This window comes from Eulemur rufifrons, chromosome 7 (assembly GCF_041146395.1).
Source record: "Eulemur rufifrons isolate Redbay chromosome 7, OSU_ERuf_1, whole genome shotgun sequence".
NCBI classification, from domain to species: domain Eukaryota; kingdom Metazoa; phylum Chordata; class Mammalia; order Primates; family Lemuridae; genus Eulemur; species Eulemur rufifrons.
The window spans coordinates 198,358,713-198,374,767 of NC_090989.1; the positions used below are offsets into that span (position 1 = coordinate 198,358,713).

Genomic DNA, 16,055 nt, shown 5'->3' on the forward strand with positions numbered 1-16,055 from the left:
ACAAATCCTTTAGAAAATAGAGACAGCACTTCTGAACATATTTTATGTAACCATCATAACTGCAATAGCAAAGCCTGACAAAGATATTACAAGAAAATTACAGACCATAAAATATTTCTGGACATAAATGCAAAAATTCTTAACAAAATAGTATTAATAGTAAATTGAATCCAGCTATATAAAAATGAATAATATGCATGAATAAATGATGTTTATTCCAGGAATCCAAGGTGAGTTTAATATTTTGAAATCAATCAATGTGCTCCTCTCTTTATTTTCCTTTCCTTTCTTTTCTGAAAATTTAGTCCTAAGTCTCAGCAGTGGAAGAGGACATTACCCTGGAAAATGTAGCACTAGATGAGGAGTTGAAATCCAAGTAGAGTTAGGAGAATTTCCATATATGGGGGCATCTGGGCACATGGTGTTAGAAGACAAGTTGAGTGAGGATAGTTTGTGGGTGGCGGCAGTGAACTAGTATGGGATTCAGAGCCTAAAGAGGATAAATAGAGTGCTACCAGGCTATGTGTGGGAGTGGAGAGGGCTGGTTTGGGAATTAGAGCCCAAGCATGGTGGGAGGAATTCTTGCAGAGGAGTAGCCTGGCATAGGGTACCAGAGCCCAAGAAGGGTGAAAAAGACATACACACAGGGAGATGATCCTGTGTGCATCTGAGTCAATTAAGGAGGATGTCCATGCATTACTGGTACAAGGTATCACAGTGCAGGCAGAATGACAAGATAACAATACAGGGGCAGAGGAAGGAAGCCTAGTGAGGGATCTCAGAACCTAAGCATGATGAGGGTGTTCCATGTTAGATAGGATGGTGGGAGACATGGGAGTTATATCCAAGAGGGTTAATATTAAGGATAATGTGGGAACCTGCTTTCTCAATGTTGGGAAAAAGGTTTCAAAACAGAAAGCAAGAAAACTAGAATTAGAAATATAGATAGATAGGTATGTAAATTGCATATGTATGTATATGCATGTATCTATGCACATATATTTTCTGGCTCTGTCCACTGAGAGCATCTGAGAGCAGCAATGCTTTGCCAAAAATGAGAACAACTGGCACCCAGATCTTGGCTTCTGGATACAATTCTTCACTAGAAAGAACCAGGGCTTCTTGAAGAAATAGCTGATTCCAGCCCTGGAACATGGAAAGTACATAAAGAAAACTACAACATCTTTTTTTGGTGCCAAAAGGCAAAGGAGTGCTTCAGGAATGATGAAAACATGTCAAAAGGACACAGAAGCCAGCTTGAAGAGGCTACCACTGACCAAATCAGGGATAATTTGAACATCAAAATAAATAATGGGAGTAATGGATTATTACCCATTTAATTAAAAACAGGCAACCATGCCTCCATATAGTTATTAGTCAACTAATTAATCAATCAAAAGTTTAACGGGGAATGGAATATTTACATAGTTTCAAAGCACCTATTCACAAAATACTTATTAATTACAAGAGCCAAAGAGTAACTTCATAGTAAAGAAGACTGGCAGGCACTACCATACCTAATAATCAATGTGAACAACACCAGTAATCAAAATCACACAGCAAATAATAAATGTAATGAAAACACAGCATTACTTTTATGTTTAAAGGTGTCTAACCTGCATATAATCGTGAAGAAGTTGCAGACCCACCTTGAGGGACAGTCTACAAAACTCTCAGCTTGTCATCCTCACAGGAAACAAAGTCATGAATTAAAAAAAAGACAAAGAAAAATGTTCTATACTGATGTGGACCAAGGGGATATGAAAACTACTTTCAATGCATGATTCTAAACATTATAGGTAAATTTGGTGAAACTTGAATATGACATAAGGATTGATGGTACTGATAATTTCTGATTGAGATGATTGTGATGATTATCGTTATTTGTAGAAAATTCATGGTAAAGTATTCCAATGTGATGGAGAATCAAGTCTTTGTTCTGTACTTGAAATCTCTCTGCAAGTTTGTGATTGTTTCAAAATATAAATGTATTGAAAATTAATAAAATCAGTCAATGTAATTAACCACATTAACAAATAAAGGAGATAAATCATATGATAATCTAAAAAAGTACAGCAAAAGCACTTGACAGAATTCAACATCCATTTTTGATTTAAAAAAATTCTCAGAAAATTAAGAATAGAAAGAAATGTCCTCAATCTGATAATTTGGCATATATATAAAACTCATGGGCAATATTACACTTAATAATTGTGAAATACCAATTCTACTCAAACTGATCTATAGATTCAATGTATTTCCAATCATGATCATAGCAGGTTTCTTAAAAAGGAATTGACAAATAGGTTGTATAATTTGTTTAGAAATAGAAAGAACTTAGATAGCCAAATCAATCTTAAAAAAGAAAAAGGTGGAGGATTTATACTACCTATTTCAAGAACTGCTTGATGCCATAATCAAGCTATGGGAATCAAGGCAGCATGGTTTGATTTTTGCAGAAGGATACAGAAAAAGATCAAATGAACAGAATAGCCTAGCCATTGACCATACACATATATGGTCAATTGATTTTTAACAAAGGTACCAAAGCAATTCAATGGGAGGAAAGAAAAGTCTTCAATAAATGTTGCTAGAGCAATTATTAATAGTTATACAAATGGAAAAAATGAACTCTGACCCCTTACCTCACACCATACACTAAAATTAATTCAAGATAGATCTTAGTTATAAAAGCTAAATATATAAGTTTCTGTGTAGTTAAGAATTAACTTTATCCAGCTGGGCAGGGTGGATCATGCCTGTAATCCCAGCTGAGTTACTCAGGAGGCTGAGATGGGAGGATCACTTGAGGCCAGAAGTTCCAGACTGGCCTGGGCAGCATAGTGAGACCCCAGTCTTTAAAAAATAAATAAATAATAATTAACTTTATCCAAAGAGAGGTTGGCCTTCATCCTGGCTCCTAGGAGATAATCTCTAACCCTTGGTTCCTGAGTGATAGGAGTGTCTTAATTATTAGTCACAGACCCTAGAATCACACCGGATAGTTTGTTAATGAGGTGACTCACAGTAGGCCCCTCAATAGTCTAAACTATTGAGAGATTCAGGATAGGGGCTGGCCAGGCTGGAAATCATGTAATTAGAGGGTTGGGGCTTTGCACTAAGTGGTACCACAGCTCTACCAGTGGGGAGGGAGGGAGGCTGGAGATTGAATTCAGTGATGTGGCCAATGATTTAATCAATCATTTAAAATCTTGGCTGTAGAAGCTTAGGGAAGCTTCCCTGGTTGGCAATACTCTATGAGTATTGATACACATCAGTGTGCCAGGAGGCACATGTAACACATTCTGATATGTAACACACTGCATTTGGAACCCTCCTGGACTCTGCCCTGTAGTCTCTCCCTTTGCCTGTTCTAACTGGTATCCTTTTACTATAGTAAAACTGTACTTATAAGCTTAGCATTTTCCTGAGTTCTTTGAGTCATTCCAGCATATTATAGAGCCTGAGGGAGTAAATTTGTAGCCAGCCGGTCAGAAGTGAAGATGGCCTGGAGACTCTTGAGCTTATGGCTGGCGTCTGAAGTGAGGCCAGTCTTGTGGAGGACAGTGCTCTTAACCTGCGAAGTTTGACTCAACTCTGGGTAGCTGGTATCAAAAGTCATTGCATCTTCTTTGGAGTAGGCAAAGATTTCTTAGATAAAACACAAAAAGCATTGACCATATAAGAAAAAGTACTGATAAATTAGACTTTGTCAAAACAAAAATCTCTGGCCCTTAAGAGAGTACCATCTAAAAAGAAATTGAGGCTGGGTGTGGTGGCTCATGCCTGCAATCTCAGTACTTTGTGAGGCCCTGTCAGGAGGATTGCTTGAGGCCAGGAGTTCAAGACCAGACTGGGCAACAGAGCAAGACCCTATCTCAATCAATAAATCAATTAATCAATAAACAAACAAACTGACAAATCAGAGGCTAGGAGAAAATACTTGCACAACATATATCTGATAATAAACTTAAATCTAGAATATATAAAACTCCTACAACTCAATGATAAAAAGACAAACAACCCAATTAACAGAGACATAAAGACTTGAACAGACAGTTCAAGAAAGAAAATTTATGAACGGACAATAAGAAAATGAGCACACAGTAATATGCCTTACCACTCACTGATGATGTTATGTTGGTCACCTAGCTGAGGTAGTGTTTGTCAGGTTTCTCCACTGTAAAGTCACTCCCCCGCCCCTTTCCACACTGTTCTTATTGGAAGCAAGTCATTGTGTGCACCCTACACTTAAGGTTAAGGAGTTATCCTTTACTTCCTTGAGTATCTACATAAATTATATGGAATTCTTCTGTTCAGGAGATTTGTCTGTTTTCCTGCATTTATTTATTTAGTCAATAATTTATATCACTGTGGACTCATGGATATAAGTACTTCCTAACTTTCTTGTACTATGAGATAATGTAGACACATCTTGTATATTCCCTGCATCAACCCTAGAACCAGCCATACCTCCAAAAGCTCTGGTTCCTACATTAAAGAAAAGTATTACAAACCAAGATCTGGGTGTTGGGTGTTCTCATTGCTAGGGGGGTATCATTGTTTCTAGGTCCTCTCAGATGACAGAGCTAGTAAATATATGTGCGTATACTAACCTATGTGTACACTAACCCTATATCTATAATTACATATGCATATATGTATGTGTATCCATGTGTGTATTAAGATAAACATGAACTCATACTGATGTGTCTAACTCTAATCCAGTACCACATTGTTGTCTGCAGCCTTCTCCCCTTGCTTATCTATAACCTCTCTATAACCTTCCAATAGTGAGAAATCTAGCCCCACCATTTGCCATCTATTTGCTTATTTTTCAATCCCAATATGCACATATAGGGGTTTCAAAATTGTGAACCCATACCTCTGCAAGGAACAACTTTGCCAACTAGAGGACATGTTCCTTTTGTCTTTATTCTTACAGTCTCCACTCATTTTCAAACATACTAAACTCAGTACCTCCCTCCCTCACTTCAGTGAGGTCCAGTTGTTCCAGCATCATTTGTTGAAAAAACTACTTTCTCCACAAATTGTCTTTGTGCCTTTGTAAAAACTGATTACTTTAGTGTGGGTATGATTCTGGGCTCTTTATTCTACTCCCCTGATTAATATGTGTATTTATTCACCAAAACCATGTTGTCTTGATTATAATAGCTTCATATTAAGCCTTCAAATAGGGAAATGTGAATCCTCCAACCTTGTTCTTTTCTAGAATTGTGTTGGTTGTTCTATTACCTTTGCCTTTCCATATAAATTTTAGAATCAGGTTGTTGAAATCTACAAAATGGCTTGTTGGGATTTTGATAGAGATTTCATGGAATCTATAGATCACTTTAGGTAATATTGCCATCTTTATATCTAGGTATTTTATTCTTTTGGATGCTTTTGTAAATTGAATCATTTTCTTAATTCCTCTAGAATTGCTCATTGCTAGTGTATATAAATACAATGGACTTTTGTGTGTGACCTTATGTCTTGCAAATTTATTGAATTCATTTATAAGCCTATTTGCCTTGTGATAAACTTATATAGAACTACTTAGCCTAGAAGTTAGCTGATGGTTAGCTAAATCAAGTTCTTCCTCAGGGTGGTCATTCTCCATTGGTATTACATCCAGAAGAGGCTTTAACTCAATCTCCCAATATATTTCCTAATCAGTATCTATGACATTTATGTAAGGTAGTTGAATTCTATCAACAATGATAGTGTTACGTTATATCATAGCATAGACATAGTACAATTTGGTTTCATTACAGAACAAAGAGAATTACAGACATAGTGCTATGCCTTCATAACATAATCAGATCTTGTCCACATACTAGATATTATTATGGACAGGCATTGTTACAACTGGCCATGATCTGGTTATTTCTGGGTTCCATGTCAGTTATGGACAAAGCTACTCTCGCTGCCTCTGTTCACAGGCTTGTGCTGAGACTTGCATGCTATTATGTAGCAGGGCTCATTTACCTCCTATGGGGAGAACACTGATGGTATTCAGAATAGGCCTATCTCTGCTAACTGTACTACAGGATATGTTTTATTCTGCTCTATTCTTGGCATGAGGACACTAATGGTGCAATGATGTAAATTACAAGCATGCTCAGTGAACCTCTATATTTTTGGAAGTTCAAAAGATTCGCATAGGTATGCCCCTTAAGCTTCAGCAGCTAGAATTGAGGACCATTGCCCTGGACTACTTTGGCCTCCTTTGTATTAAAGCATTATCCAGCATTATTTGTTGAGTTGCCTGACCCACTTCACTAACGTCTCACCATCTTTTCATGCTGACTCCCATCTCTTGCCTTCCTCCTGGAGGAAAATTTCCTCATCTCTGCTTATTCTAGTTAATGAATCATTTCCTGAATGCATTCCTCATTAAAATCAAATTCACCTTGTCTCCTGATACCTGGACTACCACTTATTTCTCATGAAGTCCTTTCTGTTTTGTGGGCCAAACAAGAGTCAGAGACACCATTCCATGAACTAAAGCCTGCTACAGAAGGCTAAGCAGGCATCATGCTTATCACATGCATCTCTGTCATAAGGAGGGTTATTTGACTAGGGGCTTTACCTGTGGGAGTGCAAGGGGGAGGGGAACTTGCAGTTAGGCCTTTTGAGAGCCTCCTGATTTTCCCTAGATGCCAGGGAATACATAATACTGGGCCTTAATTTTAGGCCTTATACCACAAGAACATTAGAATAAAATAAATACATTTCAAAATATTAAAATCTTATAGAATAAGAAAAATAAATTAGAAATCAATAACACTTGGATATTAAACAACACAATCACAAGATAAATTAGAAAATATCTTTGAAAGGGGCCGCCTTGCAAAATAACAGGAAATTACCTAATCCCACAATTTCCCCAGTAACAGTTAAAGATCAATCCTATGAGTTCCCTCACTCACAGGCACGCTGCAGGAGTTCTGTTTTGCACAACTTCTGAAAAGAGCTGAATGATGGAAAAGAGATGTAAATCTCTCTCTTTCAAAATTGTTTTTTTGAGAATATGCTTTTACAGAGTTCCTGAGTAAACAGCAGGAGAACGAGCTACAGCCTTAACCATAGCTTGAGGACAGAGTCACATCTCCTGTGATAGTCCCATCTCCAAGAAAACGTGGGGAAGCCAACTCTTGGACTTTGACATCCTTGCAGTTTTTGTTATCTACCTGCTGCCAAGAAGAAAGGAAGGAGCGAATGCAGGGTCCTTTTCCTCTTCCCCAGGGAAAAGTAAATAAAACTCTTCTTTTTATCCTAATCTCTGCATGAGAAATCTTTCTCTACCCATGCCATGAGCACCTTAGTAAGCTTTCCACCCTAATACCTTGAACAGATTTATAATGTTAATATTACAAAAGAAGAATGATTTGAAATCAGTGATAGGGGAAGCTAGATCTTGAAGAAGTGATCCAGGCTGTCTGTGCAACCACATAATGATGGTTTCAGGGGCTCCTGATGCCAAGACAAGAGCTGATAATTACACTCTGCTTAGGGACTCATTTGATGCAGATTTTGTCTGTCCCACCCAGGCAGTCCCAAGAGTCTGTGGTGTGATGCTGACCAGGCCAGCTACTACCTCAGCCTGCCAGTGCTGAGAAGGTTTACAGCTTTTTTTTTTTTTTTTTTTTTTTGAGACAAAGTCTCACTCTGGTGCCCAGGCTAGCATGCTGTGGCATCAGCCTAGCTCACAGCAACCTCAAACTCCTGGGCTCAAGTGATCCTCCTGCCTCAGCCTCCTGAGTAGCTGGGACTACAGGCATGCACCACCATGCCTGGCTAATTTTTCTATATGTATTTTAGTTGTCCATATACTTTCTTTCTATTTTTAGTAGAGACGGGATCTCACTCTTGCTCAGGCTGGTCTTGAACTCCTGAGCTCAAACAATCTGCCCACCTCGGCCTCCCAGAGTGCTAGGATTACAGGCGTGAGCCACCGCACCTGGCCGGTTTACAGCTTTAATGAGTCTTCTCTCTATTTTAAAAAATAAATTCTGGAAAAAGTAGGAGTGGGAGAAGTAACAGAAGTTATAAGCATTTTGGTACAGTTTGAGGCAATGATTAAAGAATAAAAATGTATTTAAAAAACCATTACTGGCCATGCATGGTGGCTCATGCCTGTAATCCTAGCACTCTGGGAGGCTGATGTGGGAGGATCATTTGAGCTCAAGAGTTCAAGACCAGCCTGAGCAAGAGCAAGACCCCGTCTCTATTAAAAATAGAAAAAATTAGCTGGGTGTGGTGGTGAGCACCTGTAGTCTCAGCTACTGGGGAGGCTGAGGCAGGAGGATTGCTTGAGCCCAGGAGTTTGAGGTTGCAGTGAGCTACGATGATGCCACTACACTCTAGCCAGGGTGACAGAGCGAGACTCTGTCCCCCCGCCCCCCCCAAAAAAAAAAAGAAAAAGAAAAAAAAATCATGGCCGGGTGCGGTGGCTCACACCTGTAATCCTAGCACTCTGGGAGGCCGAGGCAGGTGGATTGCTCGAGGTCAGGAGTTCGAGACCAGCCTGAGCAAGAGCGAGACCCCCATCTCTACTAAAAATAGAAAGAAATTATCTGGACAACTAAAAATATATATAGAAAAACTTAGCCGGGCATGGTAGTACATGCCTGTAGTCCCAGCTACTCAGGAGGCTGAGGCAGGAGGATGGCTTAAGCCGAGGAGTTTGAGGTTGCTGTGAGCTAGGCTGATGCCACGGCACTCACTCTAGCCTGGGCAACAAAGCGAGACTCTGTCTCAAAAAAAAAAAAAAAAAAAAAAAAAAAGAAAAAGAAAAAAAATCATTACTGATATTAATTCTTTAATATATGATTAAACTTGAATATTTTTAGTAGCTTTGTATGAAAATTTTATTTCACCTAGCCCTGATATTTTCTACTAGAGTGTTTCAGATTCACCTACTATTTTTGAACAAGTTTTATACATTCAAAAAGTCAACTAGTAGCCAGATATGTTACATAAGTTTTTCCTAGTTTGTAGTTTGTTTTCAAATTTGTGCATAGTATCCTTTGATGAAGAGGTACTTTTCTTTCTTAAAAGACTGTTATAATACATGTGTTTATTTTAAAGTTTTGTGATACTTGTAGATGCACATGCAGTTGTAAAAAATAATACAGAGATCCCGTGTACCCTTCACCCAGTTTTTCCCAATAGCAACATCTTGCAAAACTATAGTACATTATCACGACCAGGAAATTGACATTGATGTAATCCACCCACCCACCTAATTCAGATTTCACTAGTTTTACATGTACTCATTTGTGTATGTGTGTTTTTAGTTCCATGCAGTTTTATCATATGTATGCTTGAGTACCAACCACCACAGTCAAGATACAGAACAGTTCCATTATTACAAGGGTCCCTTGTGCTACTCTCTTAGAACCACATCCACCTATCTCCTGTACCCTGCACCCCCACATCCCTAGCCCCTGGCAACCACTAGTCTGTTTTTCATCTCTATAATTTTTAAAAATATTTAATTGTGGTAAAATACACATAACATAAAATTACCATCTTAATCATTTTTAACTACATAGTTCAGTAGTGTTAAGTATATTCACTTCATTGTGCAACCAATTTCCAGAATTCTTTTCATCTCCCAAAACTGAAACTCTATACATTTTGAACAACAGCTCCCCATTGCCTTCCCAGGCCCTGGCAACCACCATTCTACATTCTGTCTATAAATTTTACTACTCTGGGTGCCTTATATATGTGGAATCATAAAGTATTTGTCTTTTTTGTGATTGTCTTATTTCACTTAGCATAACATCCTCAAGGTTCATCCATGTTGTAGCATATGCCAGGATTTTCTTACTTTTTAAGGCTAAATAATATTACATTGTATAGATATGCCACATTTTGTTTATACATTCATCTGCTGATGGACACTTGGATTGCTTAGGCTTTTGGCTATTGTGAATAATGCTTCTATGAACATTGGAATACAAATCTCTCTCTGAGACCTTGCTTTCAATTCTTTTGGGTATATACCCAGAGTTTGAATTGTTGGATCATATGTTAATTCTACTTTTAATTTTTTTTAGGAACTGCCATACTGTTTTCCATAGCAGTTGCACCATTTTACAATTCTACCAACAGTATACTAGGTTTCCATTTTCTCCACTTCCTTGACAACACTTGTTATTTTCTGGGTTTTTTAAATAGTAGCCATTCTAATGGGTGTGAAGTGATCACTAATTGTGGTTTTGGTTTGAATTTCCCTGATGATTAGTGCTGTTGAACATCTTTTCATTTGCTTTTTGGCCATTTGTATATCATCTTTGGAAAAATATCTACTCAAGTAGTTTGCCCATTTTCTTCCATCTCTCCCTTTATTGGCTTAGTAACTATATACTTTTTTACAATTTGTTTAGTGGCAGAAATTACAAAATGTATCCATGACAACAAAAATCTAAGTTACTTATAACTTTTCCCTTTTTCCTGGACAATGTAAAAATCTTAGAATATTTTAAATCCATTTACTTCTCTCCTGGTTTACAGGCTATTGTTTCCATGTATTTTAATTCCCCCAGTATATTAAAACTCAGCAAGACATCATTTTAAAAAATTACCTCAAGCTATGTGTATATAGACATAATTTCTGATGCTTGGTAAAGTCAACATTTGCTTAGTTTTATCTATATTTTACCTTTTTTGCTGCACCCCTCTACTTCCTGCATCTTTCACCTTTTACTTGGGATAATTTACCTTCTCCCGAAGGAAAACTAGGGTGGATCTTCTCGTGGTGAATTCTTTCAATTTTTATTTGTCTGCAAATGCAAACAGATTTATTCTATCCCTGTCTTGATGAACTTTTTTTTTAAGAGACAGGATGTCGCTCTGTTGCCTAGCTGGAATGCAGTAATATGATCATAGCTCATTGTAGCCTAGAACTTCTGCTTTGCCCATTTTTTAATGTGGTTCTTTGATTTTTTGTTTTTGTATTGTAGGAGTTCTTTATATATTCTGAATATTAACACCTTATCATATATATGATTTGTAAATATTTTCTCCCATTCTGTAGGTTACCTTTTTGGTCTGTTAAGTCCTTTGATGCATGAAAGTTTTTAAATTTGATGTAGGCCCATTTATCTATTATATTTTTGCATTTGTTGCCTGTGTTTTTAGTGTCATAACCAAGAAATCACTGCCCATTCCAATTTCATTAAGCTTTTCCCTCATGATTTTTTTCTAGGAGTTTTATAGTTTTAGGTCTTACGTTTAGGTCTTCAATCCATTTTGAGTTAGTTTTTGTATATGGAATAAGATAAGGCTGTGGTCCCTAATACTTGAGCTGGAGCCCGGTACTGGTCTGTGGCCTGTTAGGAAAACAGAGCCCCGCATCACCACCTGAGCTCTGCCTCTCTGCCACTGCCACCATCCGTGGAAAGAATTGTCTTCCATGAAACCGGTGCCTGGTGACAAAAAGGTTGGGGACCACTGACTGATAAGGGGTGACTTCATTCTTTTGCATGTGGATATCCAGTTTTCCAAACACCATTTGTTGAAGAGACTGTCCTTTCTCCATTAAGTGGTCTTGGCACCTTTGTCAAAGATCATTTGTGCATATACTGGAGGATCTATTTCTGAGTTATATGTTCTATTCTGTTGTTCTATTTATCTGTCTTTATGCCAGTATTTTGTTTTGATTACTGTAGCCTTGTAATTAGGAAATGTGTGCCCTCCAAATTTGTTCTTTTTCAGAATTGTTTTGTCTATTTAGGGTCCCCTGAGGTTCTATATGAATTTTAGGATGAATTTTTCTATTTATGCAAAAAATGCCACTGGGATTTTGATAAGAATTTCATTGAATCTGTAGGTTGCTTTTAGTATGGACATATTAACAATAATAAGTATTCTAATCCATGAACACGGGATATCTTTTCATTTGTCTCTTCTTTAGTTTCTTTCAGTAAGGCTTTATAGTTTTCAGTGTACAAGTCTTTCACCTCCTTGATTAGATTTATTCCTAAGTATTTTATTCTTTTTGATGCTATTGTAAATGGGATTGTTTTCTTAATTTCCTTTCCACATAGCTCATTGTTAGTGCATAAGGAACACAGCCAATTTTTTTGTGTGTTGAATTTGTATCCTGCAACTTTGCTGAATTCATTTATTAGTTCTAACAGTATTTTGTGTGGAATTATTAGGGTTTGTATATATAATATCATGTCATGTGAAAAGATACAATTTTACTTCTTCCTTTCCAATTTGGGTGGCTTTTATTTCTTTTCCTTGCCAGTTTTGCTCTGGCTAGGACTTCCAATACTATGTTGAATAGAAATGGTGAGAGTGGGCATCCTTCCCTATCCTCCAGAGAATGTCTGGATTTTATGTGAGCATGTGTAGTGTGTGTGTGTGGTATCCAACACTGCATTTCTAGCACTCTTCTTCTAGGCTAGGCCCTTCCTCTAAAGTTATCTTGCTTCAAATGGGGGAATATTTTTATTTACTGATGCACAGGGTAGAATCAGTGTACTGTCTTTAGAGCCAGGGGTTCCTCCCTTATTCATCCTTCCTCAGCATTCAGACATCCTTTACCTCACCTCTGTGCTCCCCTACCACCTTCTGGGTTGACTGCATTCCCTGGGTTGGCCCTGAGTTCTGTGACAGCCTCTGAAACCACTAACCCAAGGTCACCTTGGTTTTTTTTCCTGTGAGTAGGAATTGCATTTTCCAAACCAAAACTCATCATACAACTGGAGCAAGGGGACGAGCCCTGGTGAGAGGAGAATGAATGTCTTCTGGACCTTTGTCCAGGTGAGTGGGAAGTCCTGGGCAGAGGAGGGTGCAGGGCATTGAGAAGCTCAGCAGTTAAGGAAGGAAGGGTGGACTCTGAGGTGCTTGGAGGAAGCTCTTTTCCAGGCCTTCCAAGCCACTAGTAAAGGCTGTGTGGTGCTGCCTTCTTTCCGTGCCACACACGTCCCTATGAGGGCACGTGTCTGGCCTCCCCCCTGTCTCCTCCCTCAGGGAGCCTCACTCCTCTCACTGGGGTTCCCTTCTCGAGTATGTCTAGTGTTTCCCTGTTCTTTGGCTCTGTAGTCAGCCTGATCTTCAAAATGGCACCTACCCTTTAGGACTAAGTCTCCTGCCCTTGCCAGGTACTTTCCAGTTTCTGTTCTTCACCTGATAACTTTTCTTGTGCATCAGTTTAATCCCATAAATTCCAGTAACATTGTTTCTTTTATGATGGATTATTTAAGATTACAGCAAAGTATGAAGAATTGTACAATGAGTAGTGTTGTAGCAGCCCTACAGCCTAAGAGCACTTTAGAAAATCAGGTGACAATGAGACTCCTGGAATTGATTAACGAATATAGCAAAGTCTCAGGCTACAAAATTAATATACACAAATCAGAGGCATTTATATATGCCAATAACAGTCAATTGGAAAACCAAATTAAAGACTCAATACCCTTCAAAATAGCAACAAAGAAAATAAAATATCTAGGTATATACCTAACTAAAGAGGTAAAGGACCTCTATAAGGAAAACTATGAAACACTGAGAAAAGAAATAGCAGAACTTGCAAATAGATGGAAAAATATACCATGCTCGTGGATTGGAAGAATCAACATTGTTAAAATGTCTATACTACCCAAAGTGATCTACAGATTCAATGCAATCCCTATTAAATTACCAACATCATTCTTCACAGACATAGAGAAAATAATTATACACTTTGTATGGAATCAGAGAAGACCCCGTATAGCAAAAGCAATTTTAAGCAACAAAAACAAAATGGGAGGTATTAATTTGCCAGACCTCAAACTATACTACAAGGCCGTGGTTCTTAAAACAGCCTGGTACTGGCACAAGTACAGGGACACAGACCAGTGGAACACAACAGAAAATCCAAATATAGAACCATCCTCATATAGTCACCTAATTTTTGACAAAGCAGGAAAGAATATACTCTGGGGACAAGAATCCCTATTCAATAAATGGTGCTGGGAGAATTGGTTAGCCACTTCGAGAAGACTGAAACGGGACCCACAGCTTTCACCTCTTACAAAAATCAAATCACGGTGGATAACAGACTTATACCTTAGGCGTGATGCAATCAGAATTCTAGAAGAAAATGTAGGAAAGACTGTTACAGACATTGGCCTAGGCAAAGAATTTATGAAGAAGACCCCCAAGGCAATCACAGCAGCAACAAAAATAAATGAATGGGACATGATTAAATTAAAAAGCTTCTGCACAGCCAAAGAAACAGTCCAGAGAATAAACAGACCACCTACAGAATGGGAAAAAATTTTTGCATACTACACATCAGATAAAGGACTGATAACAAGAATCTATTTAGAACTCAGGAAAATCAGCAAGAAAAAATCAAACAACCCTATCAAAAAGTGGGCAAATGACATGAATAGAAACTTCTCAAAAGAAGATATAAGAATGGCTAAGAAACATACGAAAAAATGCTCAACATCCCTAATCATCAGAGAAATGCAAATCAAAGCCACAATGAGATATCACTTAACCCCAATAAGAATGGCCTTTATAAAAAAAAACCCAAAACAACACATGTTGGCGTGGATGTGGAGAGACAGGAACACTCATACACTACTGGTGGGACTGCAAACTAGTGCAACCCCTGTGGAAAGCATTATGGAGGTATCTTAAACAGATTCAAGTAGACCTGCCATTCGATCCAGCAATCCCATTATTGGGCATATACCCAAAGCAAAAAAGGTCATTCTGTAACAAAGACACATGTACCCGAATGTTTATAGCAGCACAATTCACAATAGCAAAGATGTGGAAACAACCCAAATGCCCATCAATACATGATTGGATTAGTAAGCTGTGGTATATGTATACCATGGAATATTACTCAGCTATAAGGAATAATGAAGATACGACATCTCTATGGTTCTCCTGGAGAGAGTTGGAACCCATTATATTAAGTGAAGTATCCCAAGAATGGAAAAACAAGCATCACATGTACTCACCAGAAAATTGGTTTCCCTGATCATCACCTAAATACACACCTGGGAACGACACCAATCGGATATCAGACTGAGGTGGGGGGTGGGGGAGGGGATGGGGGTATGCCTACATGATGAGTGCATTGCGCACCGTTTGGGGAATGGTAACGCTTGAAGGTACTGGCTCGGGAAGGGGTTGGTGAGGAAGGGAGGGATATATACCTACATGATGGGTGCAACGCGCACTATCTGGGGAACAGACACGCCTGGAGCTCTGACTTGGGGGGAAAGGCGGTACATGGGCAACATATGTAACCTGCAATTCTGTATCCCCCATAACAATAAGATGAAATAAAAAAAAAAAAAAAGAAAATCAGGTGGCAGCCCTATACTTTACCTGTTTATGTCCTGCTCCTTCACTTCTGGTCTCTGAGCTAGCATTCCATGACAGCCTTTATCCTTCTGTTCCATCCCGTGGGTTCTTCCATCATATAAATCATTGTGTTGCATGTTCATAAACTCTGCACATAGTATTTTTGTTTCTGATTTTTGGCTATTAAACAATGTCGCTGTATATTTTTGTATACCTCTTTGGGAATATGTGCAAGAGTTTCTCATAAAATACATACCTGGGAGTGTGGTGGCTGGTTCCCAGGCAGGCAGAGCCTCAACTTGTTTAAATTATGCCAAATTGTGTTTTGAAGCAGTTACGCCGGTGTATGCTCCCAGCAGCAGTACATGAAACTTCTTGTTCATATCCTCACCAACATTTGGTTTTGTCAGACCTCATTTTTTGCTCTATTTGGTATGAGGTAAAAGAAATGTCCAGGGGGGTTTAAGTTGCTTACCAGTGAGCATGAGCATCATTTCATGTTGTTCGGCCCTTGATATTTCCGCTCCTGTGATTTGACTGTTCAGGGTGTTTGCCTACTTTTCAGGGGGGCTGTTTCTTTTTATTATTGGTTTGTAGAAATTCCATGTAAGTTCTGGAAACATTTAGGTCTTTAATCCAACTGGAATTAATTTTACATGAACTTGTAAGATAAGGATAAATTCTTACCTGATTTATCTTTTTAAATTTATTTTCAGCGT

At 38.3% G+C, this 16,055-nt stretch overlaps 1 protein-coding gene across 1 annotated transcript in view; it reads left to right on the forward strand.

The window, feature by feature from the left end:
- The first annotated feature begins 205 nt into the window (after positions 1–205).
- Positions 206–16,055, forward strand: part of ZNF169 (zinc finger protein 169) — a 58,699-nt gene continuing 42,849 nt past the window's right edge. Inside the window, 2 exon segments of the mRNA XM_069472080.1 lie at positions 206–230; positions 12,694–12,789. Of these exon segments, the coding sequence (XP_069328181.1) occupies positions 206–230; positions 12,694–12,789 (121 nt within the window).